The sequence below is a fragment of the Oryzias latipes genome, chromosome 13 (assembly GCF_053564925.1).
Source record: "Oryzias latipes strain Hd-rR chromosome 13, Olatipes_Hd-rR_3.1".
Classification (NCBI taxonomy): Eukaryota; Metazoa; Chordata; class Actinopteri; order Beloniformes; family Adrianichthyidae; genus Oryzias; species Oryzias latipes.
In genome coordinates, this window is record NC_136249.1 from 22,587,356 (window position 1) to 22,608,794 (window position 21,439).

At 38.9% G+C, this 21,439-nt stretch overlaps 1 protein-coding gene across 2 annotated transcripts; it reads left to right on the forward strand.

The window, feature by feature from the left end:
* The first annotated feature begins 451 nt into the window (after positions 1–451).
* Positions 452–20,936, forward strand: col26a1 (collagen, type XXVI, alpha 1). 2 transcript variants are annotated; one of them, XM_011482513.4, is made up of 14 exons: positions 452–929; positions 1,067–1,189; positions 2,538–2,641; positions 14,233–14,294; positions 14,369–14,495; positions 15,455–15,556; positions 15,634–15,765; positions 18,032–18,115; positions 18,535–18,587; positions 18,667–18,729; positions 19,135–19,170; positions 19,245–19,289; positions 19,361–19,445; positions 19,776–20,936. In XM_011482513.4, the coding sequence occupies exons 1-14, from the start codon at positions 763–765 to the stop codon at positions 19,913–19,915; spliced, it is 1,323 nt and encodes a 440-aa protein (XP_011480815.1). In that variant the 5' UTR covers positions 452–762; the 3' UTR covers positions 19,916–20,936. The 2 variants fall into 2 exon arrangements, with proteins under 2 accessions (XP_011480815.1, XP_011480817.1); XM_011482515.4 differs by having other exon boundaries at positions 514–929; positions 18,035–18,115.
* The last annotated feature ends 503 nt before the right edge of the window (positions 20,937–21,439 follow it).

The window sequence follows — 21,439 nt, forward strand, 5'->3', positions numbered from 1 at the left end:
AATTCCCCCATAAAGTAATAGAAACAAGATTAGATGGTTAAAAAAGGTCTTGGTTAAAAAAGGACCTTTTTTAACCATCTAATCTTGTTTCTATTACTTTATGGGGGAATTTCTGAAAACCAGCATCAAGCTGTATTTAAAGTGAAATGCTATCAGAATTCGTTATTGCATATAAACACATGGTTGTGAACACATTTTCAGTTTATTCTTATACCGAAGCAGTTCTTGTTTTTGCCCTTTCCAGTTTTTTCAAACCAAAAGTTTACAATGCCCTGTTTAAACTTTTGGTATGCTGCAAAACTTTAAAACAGTACTCTGGGGTTGTGTGCTTCCGCGGTATTGTTTGCGGTTTAAAAAAATGAAATGCATTAAACTTTTCGGAGCATGAACTGCTTCCTGACATGTTTTTCACATTATTTTATATAAAGACTGAACGTTTGTGGCTCTCAATGGAGACCAGATGCGCTTTTTACGCACTCCGTCTAACCCTGGCAGTCAGCGCGCTTTTTACGCACACGGGATATTTGACTCCTTGCTCTCGGCACGATGTCAAACGTCAGAAACCAAACATATTCTATAGGAAGGAAGAGAAAGAGACTGAATGTCATTCATGTCGGGCATTTGGGGGCGCCAGCACGAAGACTAACGACTAGCTCGTTAAGTTAACAGTTTCATTGGGGTTTTCTTTTCTTTCATTTTGCATTTCTTTCAAAGAAGGATTCACGCGGGACCCATCAGCCTCATTGGACTGCTTCAGCTGAGATGATGAGCTTGTCTTGCCTTTACGCGCTGTTCGTTTGGATTAGTTTAGTGTATCCTGCGCTTGGAACTGGGTTTGTCTATCGCTTCCCAGGCATCACAATCCAGCGGCAGCGCATCAAGTCGGAACACAGCAGCAGCACGGGACCACCCGGTACCGGGTCACGTAGGTGCGCACACATTCGAGGCAATGCCTCATGCCCTGCGGGCGATTTTCCCTCACTTTTGCCGTTTGTTTTACGCATGTTTTATTCCAACTATGTTTCCACTGTACGACTAACAAAGACTCTTCCAACCTGTATTCTAGGAACTGGTGTCAGCACACTGTTTTCAAGACAGTGACCTGCAAAGTGCACAATGGGACAGAAAGCTCAGTGCAGAGAGTGTTTCAGGGCTGCAGATGGCCCGGACCATGTGCCAAAGTTATCAGGTTGTTACTTCTTCATCCTTCAGTCAAATATGCACTCATCATTTTAGATCACGTGTGATGCTGAGAGCTCTCATTTTTTTAGTCCTTGCGTTAAAAGTCATGATGTGACATATTCATTTTCTTATGTTATAAATATACTATTACCACAGTAAAAGTAACTTCCCTTCAAAACAATGTTCCTTAAGTGGTTTGAAACAAGTAATAGCAATTCTTGTGATTTAAAAAAATCTCTTAACTTTTAAAACTTACTTTCAAAAAAGAATCAGCTTTTTTTTTGCCATTTTCCAGCAAATATTTTCAAGGATGTGTTACTAGTGTCCACAATTTCAAATTTTAATTTAAAATATTGTCGATTTTATATTAATAAATGAGTGCTATAACGTACATTTGTTTGATGTGGCCACACATCACCACGAAGTTTTGAAAACAGCAAGTTTGCTGTCTGTATGTGTGTTTCTCTTGTTGCTGACACACAGACACGTTCATCATGGACATTTAGTCAAACCTGAACGACACTGCACACCAATTGGCAGAAATGTTCCTAAGGGCTGCAATAATAATCCTTTTATCTGCTGATACAGACATTTTTCAAATATTGTTGTGCGTCCCATAACTCAACATTTTACAAACAAAAAGAAGGAGTGAGATAAACACAGCCCATTGTAGCTCATTAAGAGAACTGGTTTTCTGCTTAGATCTACTGTGAAAAAAGAAAAAAAGTTACTGAAGTAAAAGTCAGGCTGTGGTTAGTGCTTTCACCTCATAGCGATCGGGTACTGGTTCAAATCCCAGCTGGGTCCTTTATGTGAGGAGTTTGCATGTCCTCCTCATGCATGCAGGGGTTTTCTCTGGGATCTCCAGCTTCCTTCCACTGTCCAGAAACAAGCTTGATAGGTTGATTGATTGCTCTAAATTGTCCCTTGGGTGTGTGATTGACGGCCTGCAACAGGCTGGCGACCAGTCCAGGGTGTAGCTCGCCTTTGCCCAACAGTAGCCAGGTTGGGCTCTGGCAGTCCTAAGACCTAAAAGGGGATACAGCAGATTAAGAAAATGGATGGAGGGGTAGTAAAACTCTAAAGATCACCATTTTAACTGTAGAAATTCCGCCAGTTCGGCGTAATTCATAGCTCACAGAAAATTCCATTTGTGTCTGTATGGGAAGTGTTTTGTTAAAAGAACCATGGTAAGCAAAACCCAGGCTGTGCATTCAGAGTTTTAAATTACTATTTGCATAAAAAGAGTAAGAGTGTTAAAGGTATCAATAGTTTCACTCTGTTCATATCACCGTATGTAAATGAAAACACCTAAATTAGGTCCGCGAAATAACAACACTTTTGTTGTCATTCAGCTACAGAACTGTCATCAGGCCATCCTTCAAGATTGCGTACAAGCAAGTCTCTGCTGTGGAGTGGAGATGCTGCCCGGGATTTGTTGGAGAGGAGTGCCGTGAAGGTGAGGATCTCTATTTCACACAATGCATCCCGCTCAAAAAAAGGTTGGCCTGAAGGAAGTGTAGATAGACTTTCTAAAGACTAATTTTCTCAGGGGCTTCAATAAAAGGCCATGTGCTGTGCCCAGACACATCTGCGTCTTCTTAGCAGCACCACGCAGTGTTTCCCACATCAGCGCTCTTTTCATCTTCGGTGGCGTGTTTCTGCACAAGTTGTTAATCGCTGTACTGTATTGTGCAGCGGTTGGGTTTTTGATATGGCTTTAAAAGTTGTTGAATTAAGAGAGGAAAGCCTGTGCGGGATTACGTTTGGGGCCAGAGCCTGTATTGAAACAGGAGTTGAAAGAATCTGGTGTTTTCTTAGTTTTGCACCTTTCCTTTTGTGCTTGTGCCTTCAGTGATTTTTAGGATCCAGAAAGAAAATGTGACATTATTTTTGTGTGTCTTGTGCTGCTTCTGTGTGTTGAAAAGGGCAGACCCGCCCAAATGAGTCTTTTACATCATATTCTGCTCGCCTCCCTCTGTATCGTCATGGTAAGTACATTGAAGTGAACACCACAGACCGCAGACTTTAGTCCCAATAAAGACCAAAAAGGGTCAAGCCACAACGGTCAGCACCAACAAAAAGAGCAGGGGCTGTGAAAAGCACAGCGCCTTTTCACTTTTTTAAACATCACATAACCTTTTATAGATGGAATTAGTCTGCAGAGGCTGGAGTTATTACAAACCTTTCTTTTTATTACAGTTATTTTGTGTAGATATCAATCTGGGGCATTATTTTGAGCCATGAACTTAATCATCTGTTTAAAAGCTCTGGTTCGGTTAAATGTGTCGACAGAATAAAAGTTATCTGAAAAAGGGATTTTTGTTGACGAGACAGAGTTGCCACAGTTTTTTCCATTTTGTAGAAACATTCGTTACAGAGATGAGATCAACGTGATCGACCACAAAAACCTGTTTCTGGACAAATAGAAGGAACATGCATGGTGTTACAAAGCCTGTCGATGCCATTTTTTGTTCAGCTGTGGAAATGATTCTCCAAAAAGAGGTAACCACTGGTTTTCATTATGGTTCACTTGAGACCAAAGTGACTGAGAGGTGGGAAGAAGTAATCACCTGTTTATTGAATGTTTGTTGAAACGTGTTTGTACCTCCTAACAGTACAAAGCAGCACAGTAATCACCTCCATATGGAGAGCTAGAGGGCCAAGTTGGTCTCGGTGAGAAGACTTTTAGGACAGAGGATGATGTCAGTGATAGTCGGCTGAGAGCTGAAGCATAGAGGGTGAGCTGGGAGGGCTCACTGTGTCTGAAGGAAGCAGGAGAAATAGAATGAGAACATTTCTGGTCTGCAGGATGCTAGCATTGTAGACAAGCAGTGGAGCTGTGGGAAAGTGAGTATTTAGGAGCTGGGATCCAACTCCAGCTCCTAAATAAAAAAGAAAATGTAAGTTTACAGTGAAAAAACACTTCTGATACAGTTAAATAAAATGGACAACACATTTTAACATGAACACTAAAGTAGGTTAGCAGAAGCCATAAATAATCCAGAAAGGTTTTACCAAATTATTCATCAACTCATTAACTTTAATCTTCTGTAATTCTTCTGTGCAATTCATCTTGGCACATGTCCCACTTTTGATTTTGTTACACTTCTGCACATCAGGGCTGTGTTCTTTAAAAGTCATTGATCTGGAAGTCATGGTACCACCATTGATCCCCCAGTCCAAGGACAAAAAGAAGGCCCAAACCATGATGTTACCCCCACATTCATATTTCACAGACTGATGCGTAATACAGACAGGAGCAGACTACTTTTCTTCTTTTAAATCACTTCTTGTTAGTAGGAAGTTTGGAAATACTCATCTGTTAGCAATTTTTCCAACTAAAGTTGCAGATTATTATTTTTTGCATGAAGTACTCCGAACCCCACTGTTTTGAAAGGAGTTCCTGGTATATTCATCAATGCAGATAATGTGAAAGAGGACTTTTAGAAGTCACTCGGAGTTCTTATAAAGGATATCGAGCAATTATTTTATTTTATTTCTTTTTTTTACCCTTAAAAAAAACTAACTCTAATGAACACGATATGTTTCTGATATTGTCAAAAAAACCAAATTCTACTTGCAAAGATGTAGATCGATAAACACTCATGGTTAAGATTGGACTTTTAATGTTATGGCCATGCAATTAACAGGAAATGTAACCTTTTTTGTACATTTTATACACACTAAACTCAGTATATAAATAAAATGTAGTATTTTCCCCATGGTTTTAGATAGATTTGCATCTTGGACTTGTTTAATGATGTTTTAAATCCTACTGATGGTGAAATATCTTAAATTCTCAACTGTTTAGAAACGTTCTGCTGCTAGTGGCGAACATAGACAAGGCATGTTATCAATTTCCACATATAACTAGTGGTTAAGAAAGCACATAATCATATTTCCCAAAACGTCAAACAAATCCTCGCTGCATGGAAAGTTTTGGCTCAGAGCAGAATTATAAACATGTGTGTTTGTGCAGTTCTGTTGAGGTCTTCATGTCACTCCGGAACAATGAACATGCAGCAGAAAACTGCTGCATGGAGGCTCTGAGCCAGCTGTTTTTATCAGCAAGAGAGAGGACAGCCTTAAGGATGACATCATCTCTGGTTTTAGTTTGATGGCGTTCTGGCTCGACTTCAGAGGCCCCCCCAAAGCCCCCCAGAGATCTAGAAGAAGAGGACTTTTAAAGAAGGCCAGAGTCAAAGTTGAGTCTATGTAAGCTGAGGAGATGCGTGTTGCTCTTGTTTACCTAGGACCATCCTGTTTTAGTTTTCCAAAGCTCAAAATATGCTTAGTCTAACGCTTTTGTCTGGTAAATGGCCAAGTTGCCTTCATGATGGAGAATTCAGCCTCAAAAACGTTTGTGTGCAAAACGATTCATTTTTTAATGATTTATGCTTATATTTAAAACAGATGCTCCATAAAATGCTGTTTATGACCGAAACATGTTGTTCAGTTCATTTTTTTAAGAAAAATATTTCTTTGTCCTTTAAAAGTTTTATTGTAGTTTGTTCAAATTTGCTGATTTATCTGCTTTTCATTTAAACACCTAGTCCAATGAATAAAAATGGGATTTTTAGTGTTTTTCACATGTTCTTGTGACATTTTTCTGTTAATGAAAAATTACGATTCATTTAAAATTGCATTTGTGAGTATTTTCTTGTTCAAATCATTGTGAACCAGGAGCAGACACAAAAATGCAGTTTGAAAATGCTTGTAGGTGTGACTTAGAAGCTTCTACACCGGGTCACAAGCTTCCTGCTCCACTCCATTCTGATGCATCCACTTCCAAAATGAAAAAGTCATAACTAAAAGACCAGTGGGAAGCATTTTAAAATAGATCAAAGGATGATGAGAGTGGGACTTAAAAATGTCACTGGTGGTTGTATGAAATGGTTTTCTCTTTATAAATCTCTAAAACCTTTGAAATCGAGGCAAAACTTTGACATCAATGATCATTTTGGTCAGATTTCTTTGACACACTTCTAAGTTATAATGAAAATTTGATTATTTTGTATTTTCCTGGTTACTCAACCTGTAAATGTATTACATTGATTTTAGTCCCACAAATCTTTTAGTGTTCTTTAGATCTCACAACAGACTCAAACTCAGAAAGCATGTTGGTACTTTGAGTCATTTTTGTGTGTCCTGATGTAAATCGGGTGTTTTCTGAACAACTTGCTCTGACACCCTGACCTGTCTCCCATTTGACAGTCTGGATTACGCTGACTGTGCACACAGTGCATCTCCCCAACTCCACATGACTTCCTGAGGCACATTTGACAGAAATGTGTCAGTAACCCCCCCCCATGTTGACCCTTGTTGGGGTTGCACACAAGCTCTAACGACCATTTTAACAGCACAGAATTTTCTCTGTTAATCTAGACAGAATAAGAAGCGGGACCTCACCTTACAAGAACAGCTGCCTTAGGTCTTGCATTAAAATTGAGTTTTCAGTGTAACATTTCTTTTAAAAGAAGCATAAATGGAGTTTAAAGGTTAGACTGTAAGTGGTCCGCTTTTTTTATGAAGGTTTCTAGAAATCCTCTAAAGTAATCTTTTCTCCTGGCTGACTGAAAAGAAGGAGGGAGAAATCTATCAGATGGGTCACCTTAAACATGATCTGTGTTTTTTAAATGGATTCATGTTTTTCCTTTTTTTGTCCGCTGTGTTTTATAATCTATACTCTTTTCTGCTTGACTCCTATGTCCTTAAGATCTTCCTTTCTTCTCTTTAAGCTAAGCGATAAAACAGAGAAAAAATCCCACAGTGCTTCTCCAGACCTCAATCTGCAGTGTACTAATATGACCGATCTCTCTGCTACATCCCTGCTGGGGCTCAAAAGTGGGTCAGATGGTGTCCTTTGACCTGCCGGGAGCTATGGGATATTTCAGACGCTCTTGGTCTGATGTGCCTGTTGGATGAAGTTTTCCCGGTGCTCCGTCTGTGGTTTTTCGTTTTTCTCTCATCACCTTACTAGCCATTCTCTCTTTGAAATTCTTCCATTTAGTGGTCAGGCTGTCTTCTGTTCCTACAGGTTAAGTCTTTGTAAAGTCCATGCAAGGTTTCAGTGTGACATCTGCTGTTTCTATCAAATAAATAACACATAGTTGTGTAGGTTATAAAAATGTTGCCCTTTGTAAACTATGTATAGTCAGAGAAATTATAGTAGAGATTAAGAAAAAAAAAAAAATCCTACATCCTCTCTTGCTTTTCATGACACTCTATCAATGAAGTCATTGGTGAAGCCCTGCTGACAGGGGAGGTTAAGCATTCATGATAAAATTATTTTATATAAATAACAAACAAATCATGCTGGTATCCACTGAAACTCGTGCATTTATAAATGCCAGAACGTGAGATTTATTTATTATAAAGTTGACACAAGGCTCATGAGTGTCTGTGCGCTCTGACAATTATTTGATGAAAAGCCTGTTAGGGCTGCATATGTGTCCTAATGATGTGATTTAGATGTGAAAGGATTCCTAGAGCATGAAACAAATTCCATTTTGGTTCTCTAAACAAACCATAATGATTTTCCAATGTTTGTCTCATAATCCATAATTATAGGGACCCCTCATAAAACAGCAGTGAGTGGACAGCAGGTATCATCTCCGGCTGTCATCACGTCTCTACTCTCGTCGTTCTATCTGACATCTCACGGCTCCAACTCATTGCATGACAACGGCTGCATGTTTGTGTCAGCAGCATCATCTATCTCTATATGTGAGTGATGGGCGGATAACATACCAAAGGTTTGCAGAGTCAGCTGTTTTTTCAGGAGGGGGGTGGTCATAACCCAGCATGTTCAGCTGAGGAGGACCTGTTGAGGCAACCTGAGGCCAAACCAGACAAATGAGGTGTTAATTTTTGTAGAATCGCTGTGTTTCGTCATTATTAGAGCGGCTGAAAGGGTCTGTTTTTCATCAGAGAGCTTCAGATTAACACACATGTCTTGCTGGGGATTTAAAGTGTTTTTATTTTCAGTCACACATTTTTGCTCACAAAGTGTTCTGTTTATCACAGAAGCGTTCAGGCAGCTTCATCGTAGTAAACATTTCTTAATGATCATTGTGTTAAACGCCAGACATCTTGAATTTCGAGAAACCTTCTTTAAACCTCCGTCACTGGCAGTTGTGGTCAGAGTGGGTGTGTGATCTTACGAGTGAGATTTTGTGGCTTGACAAGTGTGCATCTGTGTGTGTTTCTCTTTTTCTTTTTTTTTCTTTTTTTTGCCAGCTGTCCTTCATGCCAGCAATTGCTCACCATTTGCTGGCTAAGGCAGACACACAACAGGATCCTGGGACAGGGCCAGCCCTTAAAGCCTGTCTGGGGTTTGTACACGCACACAAACACAACACCCACACATATACTGGGTGGATGCTTGTCTATTTATCCTTCTGAGGTTAAGGCCACTCTTCAGCCCCAAAAAGATGTTTCAATACATCACCCTTTCATACCCGCCGCTCATTCAGACACAGGCGGAGCAAAGATTTAGCGCTGTGGTTTACTTTGTGCCTGAACTTGTTTCTGGGCAAAATCGAGAAAAAATGAGTAACGTCTGTGATCGCTGTCCAGGTTTAATATAGGAAATGTATTTGGCTCAGCAGATTGTGACTGCACTCTGATGCACAGCTTGCCAAAATACTCTGTGCTGTCTTGTCCTGCAGATCATAAAATACAGGCCGGGGGTTATTACTCAGGCTGGGTTGTTTTTGATGCTTCCTGCGATGGAATATAGTTGCAGTTTTAATTCATCTGACGTCTAAATAAAGGCTTATCCAGCAAAAGTGCTTTTCCATGATCCAAGTGGGCCCCTGATTTTTCTCAGTTTTCTTTAACAGACTTGGCCTTTAAATAAGCAATTAATATCAGACATTTCTTGTGAAAAATCAAGTGATATCACTGCGATAACTTATCTTGCAAAAGTACTACGTTAAAACTACGAAGCGTATTGTTGCATCTGTGAATAATTTTCATAGAATCTACAGAAGTATCAGTCAAAATGTGAATTTTTTTGGGGGAGGAAAGAGCAAAAACACACAAGTGGAGCAGAAAACTTTCTATTTTTTTACTGTTTATTTGGTTTCCCACTAAAGACAACATCAGTTTGAATCTTTCCCATGAGCTGTGTGCGATCCAAAGAAAACAACCCCGTCTGATGTTGCTAGAGTGTAATTATGGATCCAAACAGACTTTTATGCTGTGGTACGAACTGAAACATCACTGAACGTTTGGTTTTCTAACCCAACATAATTAAATTCCAACAGTAGAAAATGAAAACCTGCCACTCATTAAAAAACAAAAGAAAGAAGAAAGCAGTGTTGTTCTGTACGGGTTCACATTTGTGTGGTGTTTTCTTAGAGTGTTTTCTGATTTAACAAGATGTAATTGGTTTATTTCTGGCCTACAGGACTGTTGGTGAGGGCTGCCATATAAAGAGATGTCATTTGAGAGTTTAACTAAGTGTGAGATAGAAAGTTAAAATGAAAATGTGCAAAAATAAAGCAAACTTTGGTTTGGTAGCTATAAATGCAGCAGCAATATAAAGGCCAGTCTGACAAAATATGTAATATTTGTAATAAATGTGTTTTTTGTATGGATAAAGTAAAAAAGGTTGTTTTTTTGGGATAAAATTTCAAGCTTTTTTTTTTTTTTAAATTTTCAGAATATAATTTACTGATAATCTGACAAACAGGTTTTAAGAGAGGATTTCTGGTCTAGTATAGAGTGCACACTTGTTTCAGTTCCTGCAAAGGAAACACAAATGTGTGTACAGTACTTCATGGGACTCCAACAGCTGGTAAGATGTTTAGCTCAAAGCCACAAATGTGAGCCTAATAGCTCTTAGAGGAACAGTTAAAAGGCAGCATATTTCAGATGCATCGTCTGGTTTGGAAAGCATGAATGAGCATTTTAAAATCCAGACCAATTTAGGACCAAAGACTCTTCTAGGCAAAACAGTAATGTGAAAGTTACCATCACACTACTTTACAGATTACTTGTACCTCTTACTAACCACTTCATGTCTGACTTAATTTCCAATTATATAAATATATATACTTCAATGTTTTTTTTCCATTAAAAGTGATGTTAAATTAAGTGGAGTCCTGGATTTAATAGAGGTTAATGAATAATCCTTTAAATTACAAAACGACCATCTCGGATCGTAACGTGTTATGATAACCCAACTCAAAAAAAAAATGATTAGATTAATCTATTTTCAATACCTATTTATCCTCAGCAGTGTTATAGGGATTGCTGGAACAAAAGGCCAGAAGTAGTACATAACATTTAAAAAAATCAACATTTGTAATAATAATATTAATCTGTAATAATAAAGTGGGGTAAAGATGACAGCCCGGACCACAACTAATTCAAATCCAGTTAACATTTAGTAAAAATGTAAAGTGGTTTTCTGGTATTTTATCAGTATTCCTCTGTTAAACTTAAATCAGACAAAGGCTTATTCACTTAAGACCTGGTGTGACACGTGTGCACATTTTAGGTTAACATTACCACGGTTGGTAATTCTTCTTACTGGGGCCGTGTGAATGCATGTGTAGATGGGTAGTTTAAATATTAGCTCAGGTCTGAAGAGGTTCATTAAGGTCTAAGGCCATAACAAGATATTTTTATTTTATTTTTAACGATACCTGGTCACTTTTTATGTTTTAACCAGAAGAATAATTGTATAGTGTGAGAATGCTAATGATGGATGGACACCCAGAAATAGTTTGGTTACGGGTAAGTATGATGAGTTATATTTAATGTAAAGGTGATGTGTAAAAACTGAATAAAAAGCAACAGCGATCTCTTTCTAGTAGAGATACTGGAAATTGCAAGACAAATTATGACACTAGAGGTTATGGAGAATATACATAGATAAGCTAGTACAGAAGAGACTTGTCTTAATGACTATACATTCGATTTGTGAACAGGACAGTGGCAGATGGAGGGTGACGGGGGAATAGAAGGCAAATATATTGTAGGCAAACATGAATTTAGTCACAGATAAAGGTAATGAGTTCATGTTTCTAACTTCCTGTCTTTTCTGAAGGTAGCAGTGAAAGAAGGGAAGTCAGATCCGGTGAAGGAGAGTTTGAGGAAGTCTGCCTACAGTAGGTTTCCGAGGAAGATCCGGACAGAATCCACTAAAGAGAAGATCATTTTTAGGGCAAGGACTAGCCTGAAAGGATGCAGAGTTAAAAATGTGGATCCAAGACTGAATCTTAGTTGGGGACAGAAACTCCAACACCTGACATTTGCACACTCCTGTAGGCATTGAGAGAACAGAGTAGCACCTGATGTGCCCTTCGTCAATCATGATGGATCAGCTGAACAGGAGCTTGAGCTGACAGCATTGAGAGATAATGCTCCTGCGAGGGAAATACAGGTGGGATGAACCCATTCTTCACCTTGAAAGGAGAGAAGTAGCAGAGGTGGAGAGCGTGTTATGGGTACATATGGGTATATAAAAGTACTGTAGACGCTATGAGAGGAAATGGAAAACTATTTCTGACAGTAATTTCATGAAAACCATGATGATCAAGTGAGGTTCTCAAGCATTGATCGTTTCTTCTTACAAAAAAGTGCCCTGCTCCTGGAGGTGGCATGGAGAGACAGATGTTTAGTACTATTTCTTCAAAATAAAAGCGTGTTACACTTCACTTTGTCTACATCAACAATACAAAAGCTATTTTCTGTATGAAACCACAGGGCTTACAAAAACATATTTATAAATATTGCAAAATGCAAATTAAAACACTTGGATTTATAAGCCTAACAGGAAATGTGGCTCAGTAATTAAAATCTAACTTTAAAAAGTTCACAGAAGAAAGAATTTGTTGCATTTCTGATTAATGCCTAGCTGATTAAAACAGATTTTTGAGGTTTGATGTTTATTACATCAAGCCTTACTGAACAGAAGCATCACTCACAATCAAATATTTATCACTAACGCTACTACAGAAACGGACAAAGGTAAAATACTGCCGTGCAAAATTACTTTTGTAATGCGTTACTCCCAACTCTTGTTAAAATCTAAATGCTTCATCACAGAGATTTAAGAGAGTCAGATGGTGGATGACGAACTACTGCAGATGAATGGATTTCAAACCTCCATCAGCTCTTACATGGTGGAGCTACGGCTTCTCTTAAATCCTGTTGATTTATGAATCTTTCACATCTTTGTAGAGACTAAAGAAACCTCTCAGGCGCAGCAATGCCTCATGTTGGGTGGGTGGGGGGAGTCTTTTCCCATCAGAGCAGCTCTCAGTATTTTGTTTGATTTGTTTCAGATTAATTTTTACTGTAATTTCAGGGTGAGATTGAAAGTGGTGGAAAAGGAGCATCAGTGAGGGAAAAATCCTGATTCTCTGGACTATTTCAGTGAAGCAGAAACCTTGTCCGCTGACGATAGCATCCTCATTAACCGCGGTCTGAGACGGTGGTTTAGGCAGACCGGGACTGTTTGAGTCATTTTTTGTTGATGCTTTGGTTATTTATAAGCAGCAGTTGTTTCTCATTCTGGGTGTCCCTGCTATGACCGCAGTGTGGGTGGGTCCCATTTGTGGGACAGGCAGCTGACATTCCACCCTTCCTCTGAGCCTTAGACCAGAGGAAAATTCAGATTTAGAACAAATATTTTCTTCAATGATTTCGGGGTATTCTGTGTTTTGGATCGGATATTGTGCAAAATGATCCAAAATTGTTGCATAGCCAAAAAAAGTCAAGGTATTTGTGGTTTAGCTGTGGTTGAAAGCGTGTAATTTCTGGGACAAAAATGACCAAGAAGTCCTAAACAGTATAAATGCACCATAGGAAAGGTTTGTGGTAAACAAGAATGTTTTAAAGGATATGCACACAAGTATCTTGCTCTTTCTAATTTGAAAAGAAAAACCAAACAACTTCTCAAAGAGGGAGCCTGACATTGTTTCATTTTTCCAAAATACTCCAAAAATGTCTTAATCAAAAAATCTCTTTCTGTTACCTAATTCCTTTGATTTTCTTGGCACTTACTACAGCAGCATTTCTTTCCTCATTAAAAAAAAAAGATTTTACAGAAGCTGAAATGCTGTTGTTTCAACAGATCATCTAATCTTGCTCTGATTTCTACGTTCTTTTGACAAAGTGGAGATTTTAAACTTCTTCAACCAAGTATAACTTTTGACTTCACATTTTCTTCACTAGAAAACACAGACACAAAACTGCCAAACATTAAAAAGTTAATCAAACCTATTTTTCAGTTAATGGCAAAGACTCATAAGCACAAAAGAGATTGATTTTTGTGTTTTTATAGCAAACACAATGAATACATCATAGTTTTGCCCCATATTTCTTGTACATCGTAAATGCAACCACCTCATTTGCTCATTTTGTGACTCGTAGAAATGTAAACTGTGGTTTGGCTCTTTGACCTCCTCTGCTGCTGATTTGGTGGAATATCAGGCTGGGTCACTCCATTCTGTATCCATACTAACTAGACAGAACAGCAGACCCAGTGTAGCAGACATGCTTTTTTAGAAAAACAACAGAATATTAAATATCATCGAGAAAGGGGATCCATTTTATATTTTTAGGGGGTAAAAACAGTAAATCATAGGTAATGATATAACAGAGAACTGTTTTTTTCTAACACACCTATTCTTTTTTTTTAAATATTGGGATTGTTTTTCATTCACTAGAATAGAATAGAATAGAATAGCTTTATTGTCATTGTGCATAGTACAATAGTACTATGAGAAATGAAGAGACAATTTCTACATGCTAAAGCTAATGGATAGAGAACGTTTTCATCATCCATCACTGCAAATAAGATAGACAAAAACAAAAAAACACTGTGAAACTTGGACTCACATAAGAAGTATAATTTTACTTTCTAGTTTGTAAATTATCCAAAAAAGGAAAACTTATCATCTGTCTTGACAAGAGACTAGAAGTAAAAGAGACAGGGCAGATGAGTAAGTGAGGGAACAGCACAAACATGATCGTTTGGTCTGTCTCAAAGTATTAACAACCTGTCCTTTCTCCCTCGTCTTCTCTTAGAGTGTATGAACTGCACTACTTTCAGTGACATCAATGGGAGGATTAACAACATCGAATTAAAGGTAGGGGCTTTACATGCTGTGACAAGAGGATTGTAAAGACACTTTGTGTCTGAAATGTTCTGCTCTGGATCCAGGTGAAACTCCTGGAAGAGGAACGTTCTTCTCTTCCAGCACTTCGCCGATTACCATATGGCTCAGTGGAAAATGAAGTGGACCCTCCTCGACCCACTTCTGTTGGACCACCTCCATACCTGCCTGCAGGTCTTACACACACCAGAAAAGATGTTTTCTCACATACTTTGGTATTGTTTTTTACCACATTTCAGCGAAATAAACTATGTCCATCTTTTGGCCATTATTTCTTTGTAGCCAGCTCAGGCTGGGTAAGTTTTAGTTGCAAACAATTATTTTAAATTGAAAAGAATGACAGAAGATTTTTTTGACACTGTAAAAGTTCTAAATTGCAAGATTAGCATTAAAAGCAAAGAAGTTACTTTTTTATTGGATGGAAAACATTTCTATTTGGATGTGTGTGAAGCTTTAAACTAATTAATCCAATCTATTAAATTTGGTCTAATTAGATCATTTAAAGCCAAATTAAACTCCATTAAGTTTATTTATAGAAAACAAACCACAACACAAGATCTTCAAGTATCCAAGAAAAGGCTTAGATTTTTCATTTTCTAATTCATTCCAGTTCAATCCAGGAGGATCCAAATATCTACATTTAATGATAATCTACAAACATGCTCCAAAGAGAGAGAACTTAATATAACCCCCATACTGGACATGCACTTTGGCCGACTGTGAAGAGGAAAAACAAATCTGGAGGAAAATTGTATTGATCTTGTTTGTGTCACTAAAAAAACCAATAATGAGATATGCTGACAGCTGTGACAAGACATACATATGTGGGAAAAAAGAAAGAAAAGTCAAAATATGTATGTGGAGGACGAATACTCAGTGGCTCCCAGAATAATCCCACCATTTTAGATCCACAGAAGCACAGCTAAAGTATGTATCACGTTCATTAGGTCACACAGAACTACTGGTTTTATCAAAAAGGAAAGTTCATCCCAAAGGTGGGGATGGTGTCAGTCTCCCAACACGTTTAACTGGAGGGTAGAACATGTGTTCAGGGTTGCATGCTTACTCTTCAGCAAAGCCAAACAGCCACAAAGAGAAAATCATCAGGAGCTAATTTGTTTTTCATGCTGCAGTTGCTGGCAGAGGGCCTCCAGGGCCCGTTGGACCTCCAGGGCGTGCAGGTTCCACAGGATCTCCAGGTCTTCCTGGAAAGGCAGGCCTTCCAGGACCTATGGGTAAATCCTGTCATCATCTTACACATGCTAACTAAGGTTTAAAATAGTAAACTCCTTTTTTTTGTTGTCATTTGTAGGGCCCAAGGGGGACAGAGGTTTGCCAGGAGAAATTGGTCTTCCTGGCCCTCCTGGTCCACCAGGCCCTCCAGGGTCTGCTTCTTCTCCTGTCCAAATCCGAGGAGACGTTTTTCATGTGGAACCTTCTCAAGGTTGACCATTCCATTCAACCTCTCAGTAAAACTGAATAGCAGAGCTAAAATATCTTAGGTTACAACTGGTCTGTTCTTTAAATGCACAGACTTGGTGTCAGCAGTGTAAGTCTGTCTTAGAAATGATCCCAAAATCCGTGATCCTTATTGTATGAGCTCATTTTGACAGGCAGGACATGAATCTGCCTTAACTGGTTTCTGTGGATTAAGAGGTAGACAGGTGGAGGAGCAGAGACTGAAACACTGCAGCTTACATTTTTAATCAAGAGGGAATTGTTGCTTTTCCCTACAGCACAGCTGGCACACATTTACTGTAATGGTTTCCATGTGTTTTGTTCCTACTTAGCCACCGTATTCTGCAACCTCAGTTTGTACCAACGATGGAGATGAAGCGGTACTTACAAAAAGACTGATGTGTCAACACATTTTTTCATTTGATTGTGTTTTAGTTGTGCTTTTCTCTTTTACTTTGAAGGAACTCGTGCCGCGGTTTGGAGGAGCTTGTTAACAGTTTTTTTTTTTGCCGCACGTCCTCCAAATATTCTTGTCTTTTGAAGTTTGGAAGATAAAAGGAGAAGGATATATAGAATGTGAGGCTCTTCAGTGCTTATGTTTCTCCACAGGGAGGCAGTAGGAGTCTGTGTTAAACTCCTCGCCTCACAGGCCTGGATGCATTTGTCTTTTTGGGACTGTGTCTGTGGGTCTGCAGCTATGTAGGTTTGAGTCTGTGGGACCTTGTAAGCAGAGTGGGGCCAACTGGCTTTAAATCAGGCCTAATTTGTTAGCTGTCAGCACAACAGTCTGTGTTTTGGGGAAACTAGCCACGGCCCCAAGCCAAGAGCAGGGCTGGCTTTGAATGAGGGAGGAGATAGGCTGCCACTCATGTGGAGTTTCTTGGGGAAGCAGCCAGGCTCGAGGAGCTGTAGCATTAGAAAAATTAGTTCCAGAGGGAAGCCTGCTCCTTCAAGACCCGTTCTGTGGACTGCAGCCATAATGTAATAGTGCTGTCTCCACATGGGAGAAGGCTGACGCTGAGCATATGTTCAAGTGATGAGGGAAGTGTGAGGTGTTCTCAAACTACATTTTTATTTACATGTATATTAACAACTGTCCTTCAAGCTATTAAACAATCCATCCTATCCACTTAGTGGATGTTTTCAGTGAAGTCTGAGGATGTTTAAGCATTTCCTGCTCTGTGAAAATAGATCTGCTTTAGATCTACCAGCTGCTCCCGACCTTTAAGGCACTGTATTAAATCCAGCTGTTGACCACGATGGAAAGATACCTTTTTATTTCCCCAAAAGCTTATAAAATTCCTTGCAGCACATGTTCTTATCAGCTACCTCAGCAAAGCATAATGCGGTTTTGCAAACCTTACTAATGTTTTCTGTATGCTAAGGAAATACTTTGAAAAAACGGATTAACAAAACTCAGGACTGTAGAAAGAAACAAAAGAAGTTTAGCTTTTTATTCACAGATGGTCTAAAAGTTTCTGAGTTTCATGGAAAGTTGTCATAAACAGTAAGCTGGTAAATAAATAGCTTGTACTTATATAGCACAAGTTTATTGCAGCCACAACTTTCATTCGCCCCTTGAACACACATTCACTCACACGGTGCCAACCTGTGACCACGAAGAACAAGGTGGAAACAGAACCTGCAACCTGTCAATTGGCGGTCGACCTCTGCATAGCAACAAACAATATGTTTTTATGTAAAATAATGTTGTCTTCACCCATTTTTTGCCATCATCATTGTGCTTTCAACCAAATTTCAGATAATACAGAGAGTAAAGATTCTTGTACCAGAGAATAACATTGATGACTTGCATTTACTCACTGCACTTGGGTGACACTACATCAAATTTGATTTTTGCTTCATATAAAAATTTTGCAGTTGTTTAAATGCACAAATAACACAAGTTAGATCAAACTTTTTTTTCGAGCATTTTGTCTGTTTTAGAACTTTGAGCTGCAAAAACAGTGGAGTCAAGACTTTTTTGGGGTCTTTTTTCTTTTTTTTTTAACAAATTTCTATGATAATTGTTTCAGTAGCATTCCCAGAGTTGATTAATTGGAGCATTTAAAAAAATAACAATTTGACACAATTTACATCAGGAAATGAATTATAACTTTGTGTGCTGTTGGATCATTTGACTCGTGAAGAACATTTTTGTCTTTTTAACAAAGTAGACAGTGAAAATATTTGCTTAGCTGCATATCCGGATTAGATGCAAATCTTGATGTTTTTTTGTTTTTTTTTTTAAGAAGAGAACCCCATCCGTTCAGCCATCCCTCCTCCTCGGATCACAGTTGGTCCTCCTGGTCCAGCAGGTCCTGTTGGTCCCTCAGGTATCATATATAACAGTGCTAATGAAGCATGCTTGATGAGGTTTGACCTCCTCTTTGGTGCGTTATTACAGTCTGCGTTATTTACATTCACCAATCAAAAAAGAAAAACATGCCATTGTAATTTTTGTGATGTATATGAACCTGCAGCAAATAAAAGGAATTGCTGCATTCCTTGTAAAAGACAAAAAAATGCAAAGTGTGGAGTATTTGTCAGTTTTTTTTAATTAAGCAAAAACTCTGCTTTTTGAAAAGTATTTTACTAAAACACTGATTATATGCTATTTGGGGGTTCATAGGTAGTTTGCAAACCCTGATAAATCCCTCTCAAAGCTGTTTGCTTTCCTTTTTTTTGTGCAGATTTAACAGAAAAAAACGTACCTTTCTTCCTTTTTGGTGGTTGTTTTTTTGAATGGAAACAGGCTCCCCGGGAACACAAGGCCCTGCTGGAGCCCCAGGACTCCCTGGACAAGATGTGAGTCTCCACAGCATTGCATCATATGTAACGTATGACTTCCACCTCCGACACATGTCCCTGTTCTGTCTGACACCAGGGCAAGGAAGGGCTTCCAGGCAGGCCTGGCAGTCCAGGGCCTAAAGGAGATCCAGGGGAAGCGGTACGTTCATAATTGGATTACCAGGTTGACTGAGCATAGTTAGGTCTTATGAACTATCAAAATGCTTTTAGTTATGTTTAAATAAATGGCCCTAGCTGTCGTGAAATTTTAAACACATTAAATGGGAACAAGCTTTTTCTTCAAAGAGTCTGTCCAAACCATGACTAATCCTCTCGCCTCTTCCTCATCCAAGGCCAGGGCTCACTAATCAGAGCAGCCATGTCAGGTCCCCTCTGCAGTCAGCTCTCTAGAGGGCCTCTGTCTTTTAACCTGATCCCTTCTCTCCACTAGCATGATTTAAGATTGGAGATTTGGTGCAAAGGGAATAGAGAACGTGACCCATTAGGGCATGTGTGTGAGTGAGCAGGAAGACACGTTTATTCCTCTCTGATATTTTTTAACCAGGGGCCCCCAGGTGCAACAGGGGAGCAAGGCCTACCAGTAAGTACATTTCAGGTTATTATGTCGCCTAAAACGCTCCTACTTGACGCAGACATGACTGTTTCTGCTTCCAGGGAGCGTCAGGACCAAAAGGAGAGCCGGGAGTGAGCCTGAATGATGTAAGATTGGTGTCTTTTCTTTCTCGAGTTCATTCCAGAGTTCTTTCTATAAACATGCCGGTGCTGTTCAGGGAGAGGCCATTCAACAGCTCAGGGAGGCGCTGAAGATCCTGGCGGAGAGGGTGCTGATCCTGGAGCATATAATAGGGATTCATGGTAAGGAGAAAGTGAGGGGGAAACAAAAATGCTTTTGTTGAGACACCTGAACCTTTAACGTCTATCAGGAGGTTATTTTTGTTTATTAAGAAACACTGAAAAATAGGTGCCAATTGTGTTATCCCAGCCAGAACATGTTAGGACGTTTCTAAAGTATCTGTGGGATTTGCTGTATTTGGCCCCTTCAGAGTCCTTCCAGAGTACTTTTAGTAAATGTTTATTTTTTATGTAATTTCTTTAAGAAATTGCAATTGAAAGTGAAAAAAATCCCATTGCGATTTTTTTAAAGAAGTGTTATTAACTGTGTTTGTGCCTGTTTTCCTTGTGCAGAGAACTCTGAGGGCTCTGGGTTTGGCAGCCTTTCAGACCCGCTGTCTTTCTCTGGCCTGAAGACCAAGCGGCGTCAAACTGTTCAAATCCTTTCCCACTCTCCTGATCTAAAGGATCGACAAGGACAGGTTCCCCTTTAAAATTATGCTTTGAACCCACATTTCTGTGTGGAATTGTGAGGGAAGTGGCAAATCTTTTTTAATGAATGGTGCTTTTGGGGCTTCAGATTGAGTCACTTGCAGTGACTTGAGACATGACTGTAGAGTCTTCCTCAGCAGACTTGACTTGATGTTCCGGACTTGTGAGCAGTGTTAAATTGTTTTTGTCTTCTATAACTTAAGTAGAGTTACAACCTTTGGCTTTTTTTTTACATCGGTGTTTGTTGCCCACTTGAAATGAATATAAGTAATTGAATATTTGCTGCTCTCCACTTGTTTGTACGTAAAGTATGACCATGGATTGATCATTTCAGCTACAAACTTAACCTGCAAAAACATCTTCTGAGCCTCTCTGGATATTTTTTCCTTCATATTTCTTATCGTACCTTAGATTTTTTTACCTATTTTTCTATATTTTACATTTTTTCTCCTACATGATCTGTTGTTATAATGTTCTTAGAGAGATGTTAAAAACTTATTGCAAATGCAAAAGGATTTATCTAGTCTTTCTCAACTCCTCTTTCTTCTACAACTAAATTATCGCAACACAAAAACTACAACATATTTCTAAAATTAATATGCATTAAATTTGGTCCAATAAAGTTCTGATTTTTTTTTTTTTTTTTGGTAATGTTGCCAAACCCCAAATGTATGATTTAGTGTGGAAAACATTCTTGCAGTGACCTTAACTTTTGTCAGATAAGAGTTTATTCTCTCTTTGCTGTTGTGAGAGACTTCCATGAATATCTGCTTAAAATCAAACTAAATTAAAGGAACACTTACTGTAAAACACACATCTGGAACACAAAGGAGGAAGATCCTGACAGAGCAGCGATTTCTATTTGGCCCGAACACCCTAAGATGCCGACGGGGAGCTAAATTTGACAGGATTACGTTGACTTCTTCATAAACTCCCTGAGATTTCTGTTAACACTGATATGATTACTGTATAACAGGTCTCTGAGAGACACTGTTGTTTTCTGAATAAATCTTCTGCCGTGTCTTGTGCCGTCTCTCTTTTACAAGCTGCAGATGTAAAAGACATTTGGAAAAACACAAAGTAAAACCTTTTTTTCTTGCCAAGAGGTACACAGAAGATCAATGGCGCTGTTGAGTCTGTGCTACGAAGAAGGTAAATGACTTGTGTCAACAGAGTTATGACACCCATCGTCTAAACACAAAAAACTTCATTAAAAGGGAAAAAAATGTAGCCAAAACAAAAATCATCAAGTAGGGGATCTTTTGTTCCGTCAGATATGACGTGTCTCAATAAGTTATAAAAGAACAGAAAGGTTTCCATTAAATGCATAGACGGTTTAACATGTACAGGTAGCTTTTATACAACGCTGAAAAAGTAATGATGCATAGTTTATAATCTGTGTTTTCCCCTGACAGGTTAGCAGATCAGTGCAGGCAGTGTCTTAAAGTTGCTGAGCTGTTCATTAATGTGTTGTCAGAAGGTTAATAAACACTAGAGTTTTCTCTCTGAGACCGTCATTGCTGTAC